Source organism: Abramis brama (genome assembly GCF_963993115.1).
Source record: "Abramis brama genome assembly, chromosome: 21".
Taxonomy (NCBI): Eukaryota; Metazoa; Chordata; class Actinopteri; order Cypriniformes; family Leuciscidae; genus Abramis; species Abramis brama.
This window is the reverse complement of record NC_139983.1, coordinates 339,914-353,698: the sequence shown is the minus strand read 5'-3', so window position 1 is coordinate 353,698 and position 13,785 is coordinate 339,914. Positions and strand designations below refer to the sequence as shown.

The window sequence follows — 13,785 nt, the reverse complement described above, 5'->3', positions numbered from 1 at the left end:
TTTACCTGACAAATAAAATGTTATATTTGAATTATTCTGCATTATTCTGAAATCATTATTTCTAGTAGATTATGAGGAGGCTGATGCTACCGCAAATCTCTTCCAGGATAGATCAAACCATTGTAGCTCGCGACTATTAAATAACTTGCACCTTTTGTTATGAGTAAGCATAGGGTGACCACCTAAGGGTAAAATAGTTCGCACTGCATCCTCTGACTATTTCAGAACTGGCCAGTTTGCGACGTGATGTCTCAAGGCGATACCGGGTCCCTTAATGAATGAATAATTTAAAATATTGGATACTCAGAATAATCAAAGATCTAAATTAAATCATAATCAATATTTATGATTATTTTCTAATAAGAAACACAATCTAAATTTAATTATCATTTGAAACTGGAGTCAGATTAAGCGTAGAGCTAAAGTAATATTGAAACTAAATTCTAATAAATTAAGTGAACTTCACTGGAGCGCTGAGAAGACACACACGCATTATACCTTCACCCACACCGCTGGACTCCGTCGTTGGGCCGATGGGTGGCCTTTACAACATTAAAGACACAGACAACAGCAGGAATATTAGGCTGCTGTCACTTTAAGAACGACTGCACAGACCAGATAAACTGACGCATCCGGTTTCTTTCTCAACTGTTCACTTGTCACAGAACAGAGAGAATACTTGCTGAGACAGGTATTCAGACATCATTTTCATTCAAGCGCAAGTAAACACGAAAGAAGAATCAATTCGGTGTTTGAGCGCTATCTGAAATGGTTAAACTTAGCAGTTAATCCTTGAATTACACGCGTCGAACCGTGGGACAGCAGATCTTACCGCTATCTTACCGGATGGAGATCGCTATCTTCCCTCCACGCGTGCGCTCCAGTTCTGGACACCCCTGTTATGTGTGTTTAAGACTTATTTGACCATGTTTTATGCAACTTGGACTGTAAAGCCCATCGTGGAGCGAGTGAGTGTAGTGTTCACCGTTCTTCAGCTCCTGATGAGCAGATTCCAGTCTGTCGTCTCCCTCAAGGCTACAACACTAAATAAGCAACTAATATACCATGTAAACTATAGTAATTGAAGGCACAATGGACATTTGATCAGATCGAGCTCTTGGCTGTGATTACATGATAAAAGTATCCAGAAGTCAAAATGTATGAATAAATGATGAATGAGAAATCTGCCTTCATGACTGTTATTCACTCATATAGAGTCCTTGCATATGTTTCTAGAAAACGTCATTGTGTGTCATCTGTGAAAGGCTGTATGGTTAATGGAAATTAAGGAACTTACAATATTGAACACCATATCCAACAATCAATCCTATTCCTGGATAAATCGACTAATGAAGGGTTAATGAAGGCTTGTAAAAATATACGTTAGGGTCTAAAATGAACCTATTTCAGCTTTGAATTTGCACAAAATACTGAAAAACAATAAGTTGTGGCACAGTTATGAGCAGTCATCATGTTGTGTGGTGTAATTCAGTCATTTTAAGGTCAGTCCAGGTTTCTGTGCGTCTCATACCTCGTACTTCTCACTGACCTCACGCTGTCTTTACTCATTTCATTTGCCGAAACTTCCATTGTACAGGGTGGGCCATTTATATGGATACACCGTAATAACATGGGAATGGTTGGTGATATTAAAGTCCTGTTTGTGGCACATTAGTATATATTAGTACACACCACCCATCTTGAGGAGTTTGCCCCCTCACATATACTAATGTGCCACAAACAGGACTTTAATATCACCAACCATTCCCATGTTATTACGGTGTATCCATATAAATGGCCCACCCTGTACAATAACATTGTTACATGTCGATTTACATATTTGGGTTCCAATGTTGGGAATATGTTGTTTAAAAATGATTTGTTGTCATATGCAGACGGTGGATTAATTATTTTGAACAGATGTTACAGCTGAACAACCCTATGTTTCTTCACATTTTGTCATGTTGCAGCCTTATGCCAAATGTGATTACTTTGCAAATTTATTAAAAAGAAAAAAAGTTCCGAAGTAGCAGTTCTCCAGGCGGGAATGTGTGCACAGAGTCCTGGGCTATACCTGCGACATACCTTTCTTTCTTTCTTTCTTTCTTTCTTTCTAACTAATCTTTCTTTCTACCTAATCTTTCTTTCTTACCTATCTATCTATCTTTCTAACTAATCTTTCTTTCTTTTTTCTTTCTTTCTTTCTAACAAATCTTTCTTTCTAACTAATCTTCCTTTTTCTACCTAATCTTTCTTTCTTTCTATCTTTCTGATGGACTGTATTGCCTTCAAAATTTCTGGCTAGACTTTTTTCAAGCCAACTTTAAGTTTGTCTACGAACTTTACTATCTAGTTCCCTTTCAAAAGGGAACTCACACTGCGTCAGAGCGGTAGGGGAACGCCTCAGCGTGACTGATGACTGAAACACTGTATAATCACAACAATCGTATTGGCCGGCGTCAGCCATGACGTCATAGTCTAGCGCGACCAGGAAGTATAAAAGGGGCGCCTAGAGAACATGTCATCCTCTTTTCGTCTTCAGGGATTGTTTCACTGACACTGTGAGTTACGATTATAGCTGGAAACAAACGCTTTAGGAAGTGTGCCGACCCGTGTGAGAGGTAGCTCACACCTGGTGACACTCACGACCTATGTGTGCTTCGTCTGGGTGAAGAGCACGCACGCTCGGTCTTTGAGGGGACGGAGTGCGCAAATTGTGAGCGTTTCTCAATGAGAATGCTCCATTCTCGTCTGTCTCTCTTCTTGAGGGAGGAGGGACAGTCATCTCTGCCCTGCGGTTCGGGTCCCGCTCGTGCCGAGGCCGAGAGTTTGAGATTGGAGTGAATCTCTCACACTCGTCGGTGGGTGACGAGAACGAGCTGAGCTGTTGGGCAGGGATGCGCACTCTGATGCATCCTCTGGTCCAGCAGCCAGTGCTCTATTGGCTTCGAGCCTGGATGAGCAGGAGGGGGCTGAAGCGGGGGATGATACCGAAATGGCTGAACCTGCCCAGCCCCCCTGCCACACGTATGCGGAGTTGGTGGAGGTGATGGAGCGCGCCACCGCCAGGCTTGAGTTGCCATGGCAGCGCGCCATGGTGGCCACGGAGAGGCATCTGTGGGTAAACTTGGCAGGCATCGGGGAGAAAGAGAAGGATTTTCTCCTCGATGCCCCAGTTTCCCCCTCCTAGCTTTTTGGGACCTCCACTGAGGCGGTGGTCAGAAAGTTCAGGGAGGCGAAATCGCGCTCAGCGGCATACAGATCTTGCATACCGCGCCGGTCCAGGCCCACACCCAGACAGCCCTCTCGTTCTGAGGATCGTAGACGGGGCCAGTTAAAACTAACGTAGACAGGCAGTCCCTTTTTTTCAGGTCTCCTCTCATGCAAGAGTCATCATACTGAGGCCTCCGGCCTTAGAGCCCCATGCAGGCAGCCTGGCCCTGCTGCAGGTAGAGGTAGATAAGGGGTCGCTCTCTTAATGGCAGAGAGTTTTTTGGTCCTTTGCCTCTCGGGCTCTGAGCTGGATTTATCTAACCTAGTTGTTTTCTCACAAATAGAAAAACTAGTTTAAGACCACTTGGGTGTGAGTATGGCAGGCCTCCTCTTCTTAGAGTCTCTCTGCTAAGGCCCCTGCTCCCCATAGCCCCGTGGAGGCGGTATACATCTCTAAATTCGAGACAGTGGTCAAATCACCTCTCTGAGGATGACGTAGTATTCACCTAGTTAGCAGGGTATTTCTAGAGTGCTCCATCTCACGGATATCCGCCGAGTAAGCCTAGTACTCCCCTGGGTCGTTATGCAGAGTACTTCACCTCTGGTTGAGTTTCTAGCAGGCCCTCACAAAGTCTGGGCCTCTATATTCCCAGTAGGCAGGTGTGTTAAGGTGACAGGCTTCCAGTATTAGCCTCCCTTATACGGCCAGGCCGCCCCAAATGCAGACTCCACTACTCCTCTTAGTCTAGAATCATTAAGCTGAGTATGTCTCCAGTGGCCATATTTCGGAAAAAGCACATAAGGCACATCTCTCTCTAAAGGAGAGCAGTTAGGCCCCCTCGCTCCCTGAGCGCTGTAGCTGTACTCTAGCATGTGTCAGGTCAACGACTGTCGTGATTATACAATGTTTCAGTCATCAATCACGCTGAGGCATTCCCCTAGACGCAGTGTCTCGTTCCCTGTTCTCAGGGAATATAGGTTACAGTCGTAATCTGAGACGTTTTTTTATGTTGTTTTTTTTAATCCTGTCTGTTTGCTGTTCTTCCCCTGTTTTTGTTTTATTGGTCGGGCGTCCTGTATCCACAGTTTTCAGTGTTTTCAGCCATCGAGAATGAGAAAGAGTCCATATTCTCATTCAAGAGTGCATTTGCAAATATAATCTTTAAGCTAATCAGGTTAAGTGTATTTGGCAGAGGAGGGTCTCGAGGAGGCAGCTTCAGCTGGAGCTCAGATATACTGCACTACTAATGCTTGGATGATGAGTCTGGTGTAAGATGCCTGAATTATGTTGGTGGAGTTGGGGAGGTGGAGGGACACCAGAAAATCTGATGCCAGAGCAAGGTGAGCGTCTGCTTATATGATCCCACAGTTAACTGACAGATCGGATGGGTTCACGGTTCACTCCTCCCGAAATTATGCTTGTGAACTTTACTTACATTAGTCGCACACGTGATACTAGTACATCTGAAATTTAAACATGTTTAGTCAGTTTTGAATGCTTCAGATTTATTTTCTCATCACAAACTGTTTGAAGCATTTGATCAAGTTAGAGAATGCTTGTGAGCAAGTTAAAAGAATACTTGTGTTTCACTTTCAACACAAAGACAAAATTCAAGGTCCTGTTTTTAAAAAACTCTTGAATTGTTTATTTTGGTTTGAAATATGCATACTATTGATAATGCGAAAAACTCTTCCTGCTTGTCACAGACTAACATTCTTCTCTATACATGATTTCTGTAATGCATCTGATAAAGAGCAGTATGCAGTCACACACACATGATGAAGAGCAGTATGCAGTCACACACACACCCGGAAGACCACTGCGCTCAGTGAACGTTGAGCTGAAGCTCATGATGAAACACACAACAGGTCACATGGGGTAAAACTGGGACGCCGCCTCTGACGACTGGATCTCCACCTGGGCCATTTTAAACTGCGTGCACTGAAGCCACTTGCGCAGAGCGAGAGGAAAGGATCCAGGTCCGGGATTCTGGAGACACTGGTGGTTCACCCGGTTCTGAATGGCTTGCAGACGCAGCTGGAGACCCGCGGACAGATGCTGTAGACACACACGGAGCGGTTAGTGTCTAAAGGTCATGATACACAGGCCAACTTTTTGAGCAATGTTGCCGTTAACGGGCAACCAGGAGAGACACAGGGCCCATGACCGATTTTAAGTATCCAGATAGAAATTCGTTGCCCATTCTCAACAGGAAAGTGCCCGAGCAACATCGTTCAAAAAAGTTGCCCTGTGTATCATCACCTTCGCGGTGTGCTCACACTAGAGCCCTGGAGCGGTTGTCGCACCAAGCGTGCCGCACAAGTCCTGAATAGTGAAGCCAAAGCGTCCCGATAGCCCCCCGGTGACTGGACCCAGTATAGCTCATAAACCCAGAGTCTCGATAGCCCCCCGGTGACTGGACCCAGTATAGCTCATAAACCCAGAGTCTCGATTGCCCCCCGGTGACTGGTCCCAGTATAGCTCATAAACCCAGAGTCTCGATAGCCCCCCGGTGACTGGACCCAGTATAGCTCATAAACCCAGAGTCTCGATCGCCCCCCGGTGACTGGACCCAGTATAGCTCATAAACCCAGAGTCTCGATAGCCCCCCGGTGACTGGACCCAGTATAGCTCATAAACCCAGAGTCTCGATAGCCCCCCGGTGACTGGACCCAGTATAGCTCATAAACCCAGAGTCTCGATCGCCCCCCGGTGACTGGACCCAGTATAGCTCATAGACCTAGAGTCTCGATAGCCCCCCGGTGACTGGACCCAGTATAGCTCATAAACCCAGAGTCTCGATCGCCCCCCGGTGACTGGACCCAGTATAGCTCATAAACCCAGAGTCTCGATAGCCCCCCGGTGACTGGACCCAGTATAGCTCATAAACCCAGAGTCTCGATAGCCCCCCGGTGACTGGACCCAGTATAGCTCATAAACCCAGAGTCTCGATCGCCCCCCGGTGACTGGACCCAGTATAGCTCATAAACCCAGAGTCTCGATAGCCCCCCGGTGACTGGACCCAGTATAGCTCATAAACCCAGAGTCTCGATAGCCCCCCGGTGACTGGACCCAGTATAGCTCATAAACCCAGAGTCTCGATCGCCCCCCGGTGACTGGACCCAGTATAGCTCATAAACCCAGAGTCTCGATCGCCCCCCGGTGACTGGACCCAGTATAGCTCATAAACCCAGAGTCTCGATAGCCCCCCGGTGACTGGACCCAGTATAGCTCATAAACCCAGAGTCTCGATCACCCCCCGGTGACTGGACCCAGTATAGCTCATAAACCCAGAGTCTCGATAGCCCCCCGGTGACTGGACCCAGTATAGCTCATAAACCCAGAGTCTCGATAGCCCCCCGGTGACTGGACCCAGTATAGCTCATAAACCCAGAGTCTCGATCGCCCCCCGGTGACTGGTCCCAGTATAGCTCATAAACCCAGAGTCTCGATCGCCCCCCGGTGACTGGACCCAGTATAGCTCATAAACCCAGAGTCTCGATCGCCCCCCGGTGACTGGTCCCAGTATAGCTCATAAACCCAGAGTCTCGATCGCCCCTCGGTGGCTGGTCCCAGTATAGCTCATAGACCCCACCTCCCCATGTAGTCTAATGGGATGCGATTTAAACTAAACAATCATATTACACTTCAAATCATTTTTTTCCAAAGATGTTTACTTTCATTTTAGGTAGTTTTTATCACGCTGATGTAAGTTTAAGGGCCCTATCTTGCACCCAGCGCAATTGACTTTGTACACCGACGCATGTATCATTCCTATTTTGCACCCGCGCAAAGCGCGCTTTTCCCTCCACAAAAGCACGTCGCTAAACTAGGGAATGAACTTGCGCTCCCTGGGCGGTTCAGCGCAAAAAAGGAGGCGTGTTCCGGCGCAAACGTTCCTTCATGCTATTTTGCAGGTTTAGAAAACAATTGCGCCACTAACCAGGAAAAAAATAGTTTAAAGTCAGTGGCGGGTTGCGCATGTTATTCATATGCTATTTTAAGGGCGCATGCTTGGCCATAATCAATGTAGCGTGTGCACAACGCGCATACACTTTGATTCTCTCATCTACACAGAAGCAGCAGTTTTCATTTTTGCAAATCATATATTATTACGATAGATAGATAGATAGACAATTTATTATAAAAGCATACATCTAGCTTACACATTTACCCAAATTATCATACGCCTTTTTAACGGAAGTTAATTTGGGTGGGTTTCTCCATCCCCAACGTCCCTGACGAGAGCGTTGCTCTCCTTGGCTGTGAACCGCTCCTGGCGCGCGCCTGGCAAATACGCCGTTATAATAGGAATCCGCTTTAGAACAAAGCGCGCCTGCTCTTAAAGGGAATGTGAGATGTCGCTCTGATTGGTTTATTTCACGATACGCCCAAACCACACCTATGAATAATGAAGCTACTTCAGACCAACCCATTTTAGATTTGCGCCTGGCGCAAGAGTCATTTATCCCGCTGGGAAAATAGCAACAGCGCCAAGACCCGCCCACAAAGTTACTTGCGCTTTGCGCTTTGACACTTGCGTTTCAGATCGTTAAAATAGGGCCCTATGTGTTCATTTTTTTAAATAAGTCTGGTCTTAGTTATCTGATGCTATAAAAATGGAAGTGTGACATCATGATTGACAGCTGGGATTGACAGCTTCTCTAAGTCACTGAGGCACCAACAGACTTTTTTGGGGATTTTCAGATTGGAGCTTCAGTTTTAATTTCTTCATGTCCATGACTGTTTATTTCACACTGACATAATGAGTTGTGCTGCATAAACTGTACTAACGGTTTCTGCGGGAGTGTGTGTGTGTGTGAGCGGGACCTTGATATCGCGGCTCCACTTCACGTTCACTACTGCGCAGAATCAGGTCCCAAATCAGCGCAAGATGTCAGCGCCATATTCGGACTTTGGCGGCTTCACTTTTCACCAATGGAAGAGAGTGAAGGGGCGTCGTCCATCTTTTTTAGTCTATGGCCTGCACTCACATCACACTCAACATTCAGCGCCGGAGCTCGCGACCGTCATTCACCATGCAGCCTTTTGTTTTGAAGAAAAGCGCTTTCGCCAATAGACTGCCTAATCGTTTATGCTGTGCAGTGATGTTCACTTGATTGTGCTGCACGTATCAGGAGATTACTGCGGAGGCAGCTGACGCTGATGCAGGAGTTTGCAGCTTTTACTCGCAAACTACAATTCCTGTTCATCAATCAGACCCATTATAAACCTGAATATACTCGATTACATTAAATTAATTAAAAAGTGTACTTTCCGAGTAGTAATATAAGATGTTTGCTGTCGTAATGATGACAGTAGAAGCTGTTCTGTGCTCCGGCGCGGTTAGCGATCACACTAGCCAAACGAACTAGACTTTGGGGTCAAACGCTCACGCCTCGGTTCAGTGTGAGACACCCTAACAGGGAGATTTTGAAAGTTTACTCTAGAAAGAAAGCAAGAATCACTGCCTGACTTGATAATCAATATGATGAACACTTACATTTAAATTCGACTGGATCATTGGCAGCCACATGGGAATCAGCTAAACAGAGTGAAGAAGACATTAAAAATAATAAACACCTTAGACTGCATAATGTAGAAGTGCAAATACAGTTTCAAGCACTACAGACCCAATCAGTTTGAGCATGTGTGGTAATAAATCCCTCTTACTTTGACAAAGATGGTTGAGTTGCACTCCTGCAAGGCCTCCATTAGACTGATGACATGCAAACACACCATCTCCACCATCTGAAACACACACAAACACCTGCCGCGTCACACTTCTGTCAGTTATGATGGGTCATGATCAGGGTTTGAAATTAACTTTTTCATTCACTGGCCAATTTGGCTACTAAAGTTTTAAGTTACCAGCCATTCAGAACTTCTACTAGCCAAAAAAAGAAAAAAGAAAATGAACTAGATTAACTATGTCACAACATATATATAATCAAACAAAATCCTGTCATCCAGCATCTCCTCCCTTCCTCTCTCATCTTCATCCTTTTCACCAAAAATATGTTTTAGGTGAACAGATCAATACAGTACAAAGAACATCAAAAAAATGCAGGATGTTGGAAAATAACAATGTTTTTTCTGTTAACCCCCTGGGATCGGCTGTTGCCCCCGGTGCGGCGAACTCGCTTTTTTTCTTATCAGTGCAAAAGAGACTCAAAATACTCTGTTGATTTTGATCTTACATACAAGTGTTATACATCATTCGATCCTGTCTATTTTTTTTTTGTGTATACTCACAATAAAAACAAAGTGTTGTGCTTTTTGCCAAATAAAGAAAAATAAACATGATGCGAGTTCTGCCTTCTCTCTGTCAGTGTAGTCCATTCTGAAACACATCCGAAAATAAACTATAACTCAGTGAATACTCAGTCACACAGGAACGAGTGATATGTCTTTATAAAGCTTGAATTCTCTTCTTTTAAATTAAGTAATTTATATAAAAAACAAATATTCTCAGTATGAAAAGAGAGAGATGTCAGTCGTTCTCAGTTCAGCTCATTAACTGCTAATGCGCGCTATTCAAACACAAATGATCTGAGGCGATCCATGCAAACCTGTGAACGCCCACATCAGCTCGATAAAACACATCAAGTTTAATCAGACTCTTGTACTTTACATCGTCTTGCGATGCTGTGAGGAATAATACTATCATAATAACAATCCTGGGAAATTTACCTCAGAAGTGCTGGTTTAGTTTAGTTTCGAGCAGCAACGGATCCAGCTGAGGATTGTGAATAGTAAGTTCTTTATTCTTAAGTGCTTTGTTCTGATCGCGATATGGAATACTGTCTGTAAACCGCAAAAAGACTGTTTAAATATGAATCGCATGTCTGTGTGTGAATGAATGAACGGCACAGATGTTTACTACAGCTATAGTAGGCTAAACAACAGTGCGCATCTGTGCCATACATTAGTAAACACATGAACACATCTACTAGTTTAGCTTTTACCTAACTATATTGCTATACTGAGATGAGTAAAAATCAAATGAAATATGTTGAAATAAAATGTCTTTGTATAAGCAATGTATTAAACTGCAAATTAACATTTATATGCTAATATATCATAAAAATTGTTACAGACGAAATATGCATGTTTAGACAAGATTTGTCACATCAAATAAGCTTTTGTCCGCCAATTTCTGCTCGTTAAATATATAGTATGTGATGTTTTGTCAAAAATAAAGTAGGTATATTGAATTATCAGCTAAGATGTTATTATAGTGTTTGTTCCAATATTCAAACTAATGAATCCTTAACTTTGAAATACGTATGATAAAATGTATACTTTTTACAAAGAAAGATTACACTTGAAATATTGTTAAAATTGTAATTGTTGTTGTAATGTTAACCTTTTTAATAAAATAGCAAATAATATATTTACAAGGTAAATCTAAACAAATCTAAATCTAAATCGGTCAATATTATTGTGTTTTATTAGTGACAAATTTGGGGAAATTATATAATTTTTATATATTTATTTTGTCCTCGCATTCTTTCTTGTGGTTCTCTCAGTGTCACACCTGAATGAAAGGCTCATTATGCAGTTCATTATGATTGTTCATTATGATGCAGTTCATTATGCGGGTCATTGTCTTCTCAGGTGTGAATCACAGCATTATTCATGATCATTCACGCCCCTATGCACATTGCCTTTCCAAACAAAATGTGTCTTACAAAGTTTAAATCAATGTATTGTTTTATGTGAATGATTAGGCAGGATGATTTTCAGATCATTTTGAAGAAAAAACTCTAGGTTGACAACATCCATTAGTCAAAAGTATTGTGGACACATATTTAGTATGTGTTTTGTGGCCTTATTTCAGAAACTTTAATTTTTATTTTTTTCAATAACCGTGCATAAACATTATTCTCTCAAAAATACAAACATGTACATACATGTTGCTCACATATTATGGTAGCCCTGTTTGTACTAAATAGAGTGTAATTACACCTTTGCCATTAATATGTTTATAAGCAACTGAAAAAAGCACAAATGTCAGGGCATGTGTTACGACCCTGCGCTTTCTTTTCCCGCCTGCTGGTGGCGGTATGATTCAGGAGAGTGTGGAGGATTGTACACCCCTGCCGACTAATCTCCTTTGATTGCGGAGAGGATAAAACATGGGACTTATCCTCTAACCTTTACTTCATCCAGGGGATCGGCAGTCCTCAGGAGAAGTCACCTTTCGAACCCTATTGCTTTTTCATAGCCTAGCAACATTTTCTCCCCCATCTGGATTATTATTTTCCCCTTTGATTTAAACCCTAGACATTGTCATATTATTTTGTGTTGTATCATTTTGAGACCGAATAAAGATCTTGCAAGTCAAACCATCTCAGCAAGTGCATATTTTATGTTACGGTCGAGAACGAGCTGGCCGTGACAGCATGTCAAAACATCTCAAGGACCCCAAAAACACCTCTGACCCCAGAGGGTTACGCCTTTCATGGTTTTTCTACTTCACTATTGCTTCAATGCAAATGAACAAGCACGTTGTTATTTGTTGTGTAGTGACGTGTGTGTTCAAAAATGCCAGATATGAGCAGATTCTGCGCAATACGCTGTATTTAATATATCATGATGTCTCAAGAGTATTTGTGCTAACTCTGTGCAGATTTGTCTTACACGAACTTCCCCAGCAAAGTGAGTAAATATAATAACACGCCAAATTGGCTTGTGATTTGACAGCGTTACCCGCCACTGTTGATTTTACCCGCATTTGGCGGGTGTTAATTTGAAACCCTGGTCATGATTGATTGTCTTTGCTCATTAGCATGCAGCCTAAAATTAATTGCAAAAAGGAGTAATTTTATATCTAATAGTGTCGTATCAAGCCCATTGTACAGATGGTGTGTGTGTGTGAGAGAGAATCGTACCACTCTGTTGTGGGCCATGAGCTGCAGGATGCTGGGAGTCACGCGGCTCCAGAACTCCAGGCCTGTCAGGATGGCCCCCGAGCAGAACTCATTCTGGTTCTGGTTCTGGCTGGACGGGACGGCCGCCTGCTCACAGTAGATGGTCCACAGCTGGGCGAACATGAAGGCGTGGAACAGCGAACACATGTGCAGCACTGACGTCTGCACACACACACACACACAGAAGAGCTTCAGACTCACAGACCTGAAGATCCTGCAGCTCAACGATCCGCTTCATACCTTGGATTGCTCCGGGAACCCGATCAGGATGACGATCAGATGGTCCGCGATGTGAGACCCAGCGTCCAGAGGGATGGGCATACAGCACGAGGAGCCCTGCTGCAAAGCACTGTGGGTAAGAGAGCCCAGCAGCAGCCAGGACAGCTGACGGATGTGCGACACACACTCAATGAACTCTTTGGGTCTAAAGCAGCAGAAGAACAGAGTAAAAAGATGCCGATGCAAACACACACACACACACACACACACACACTCACACACTCACACACTCACGTCTAGTTCGCTATCTTTGTGGGGACTCTCCATAGACATAATGGTTTTCATACTGTACCAACTGTATATTCTGTCCCCTTACACTAACCCTACCACTAAACCTATCCATCAGACACAACGTTCTGCATTTTACATAAAAAAAACAAACATTTTATTATGTTTATTAATCATTAATTCAGCAAAATCATTAATCAGTTTATTAATCAATTTAATATTAATCAGCAAATAGTCCTCATAAAGTAGAGAATCTCAGGTTTTACTATCCTTGTGGGGACATTTGGTCCTCACAAGTATAGCTAAACATGCCCACACACACACACACACACAGGTTTACCCCTGCTGCATAGCAGAGGGTGGGTGGTAAAGCCAGGGCAAGTAGCGAGTCACTGCTTTGTTGTCTCTGTGGTTTCCTTTGCTGATCTCCATCGCCGTGATCTGAGCCAGACCGACCTTCAGATTCCCACCAAACGTGTCCTCGTGCAGCGGCTGGCAGCAGGCCTTCATGTGGCTCTGAGACACACACACAAACACACACATCATGCTTTCAGCATTTTACATTCAGGCAGTGGCACACACTTTTATCCCAGGAGATCTGAGACTTCTCACTAGCAGTTTTCGGGGTTCAGTTTGTGAGGCACATCTCTCTTTTCTCAACTCCATCCACGAAACATCAACTTCCAATCTGTCTGAAAACTTGTGTTCTGAAGAACTGAGAAGCAGCTGTTCGTTTGCACCCAGTCCAAAACATTTCCCATCAGCAAACACAAAACTACATAAAGGTTTACTTTGAATAAAGGTTTATTTTGTGGACTGTTTCAAAAGAGTTTAACTTGGATATTCTATAAGCTTTTCACTTGTATTTGGAGGGAGGGGCCATGGTGGAGCCGATGGAGGGAGGAGCCATGGTGGAGCCGATGAAGGGAGGAGCCATGGTGGAGCCGATGGAGGGAGGAGGAGCCCTGGTGGAGCCGATGGAGGGAGGAGCCATGGTGGAGCCGATGGAGGGAGGGGCCATGGTGGAGCCGATGGAGAGAAGGGCCATGGTGGAGCCGATGGAGGGAGGAGGAGTCATGGTGGAGCCGATGGAAGGAGGAGGAGTCATGGTGGAGCCGATGGAAGGAG

The 13,785-nt window shown here is 44.0% G+C and overlaps 1 protein-coding gene across 4 annotated transcripts in view; it reads right to left on the bottom strand.

The window, feature by feature from the left end:
• Window positions 1–4,835: 4,835 nt before the first annotated feature.
• The window catches only part of unc79 (unc-79 homolog, NALCN channel complex subunit), a 110,116-nt gene continuing 101,166 nt past the window's right edge, over window positions 4,836–13,785 (bottom strand). For all 4 annotated transcript variants that reach the window (XM_084096585.1, XM_084096586.1, XM_084096587.1 and 1 more), the window contains 6 exons: window positions 12,998–13,173; window positions 12,391–12,574; window positions 12,112–12,312; window positions 8,888–8,965; window positions 8,718–8,759; window positions 4,836–5,272 (listed from right to left, as the gene is read on the bottom strand). In XM_084096585.1, coding sequence (XP_083952711.1) covers window positions 5,084–5,272; window positions 8,718–8,759; window positions 8,888–8,965; window positions 12,112–12,312; window positions 12,391–12,574; window positions 12,998–13,173 — 870 coding nt within the window. In that variant the 3' untranslated portion in view covers window positions 4,836–5,083. The remainder of the gene's footprint in view (window positions 5,273–8,717; window positions 8,760–8,887; window positions 8,966–12,111; window positions 12,313–12,390; window positions 12,575–12,997; window positions 13,174–13,785) is intronic.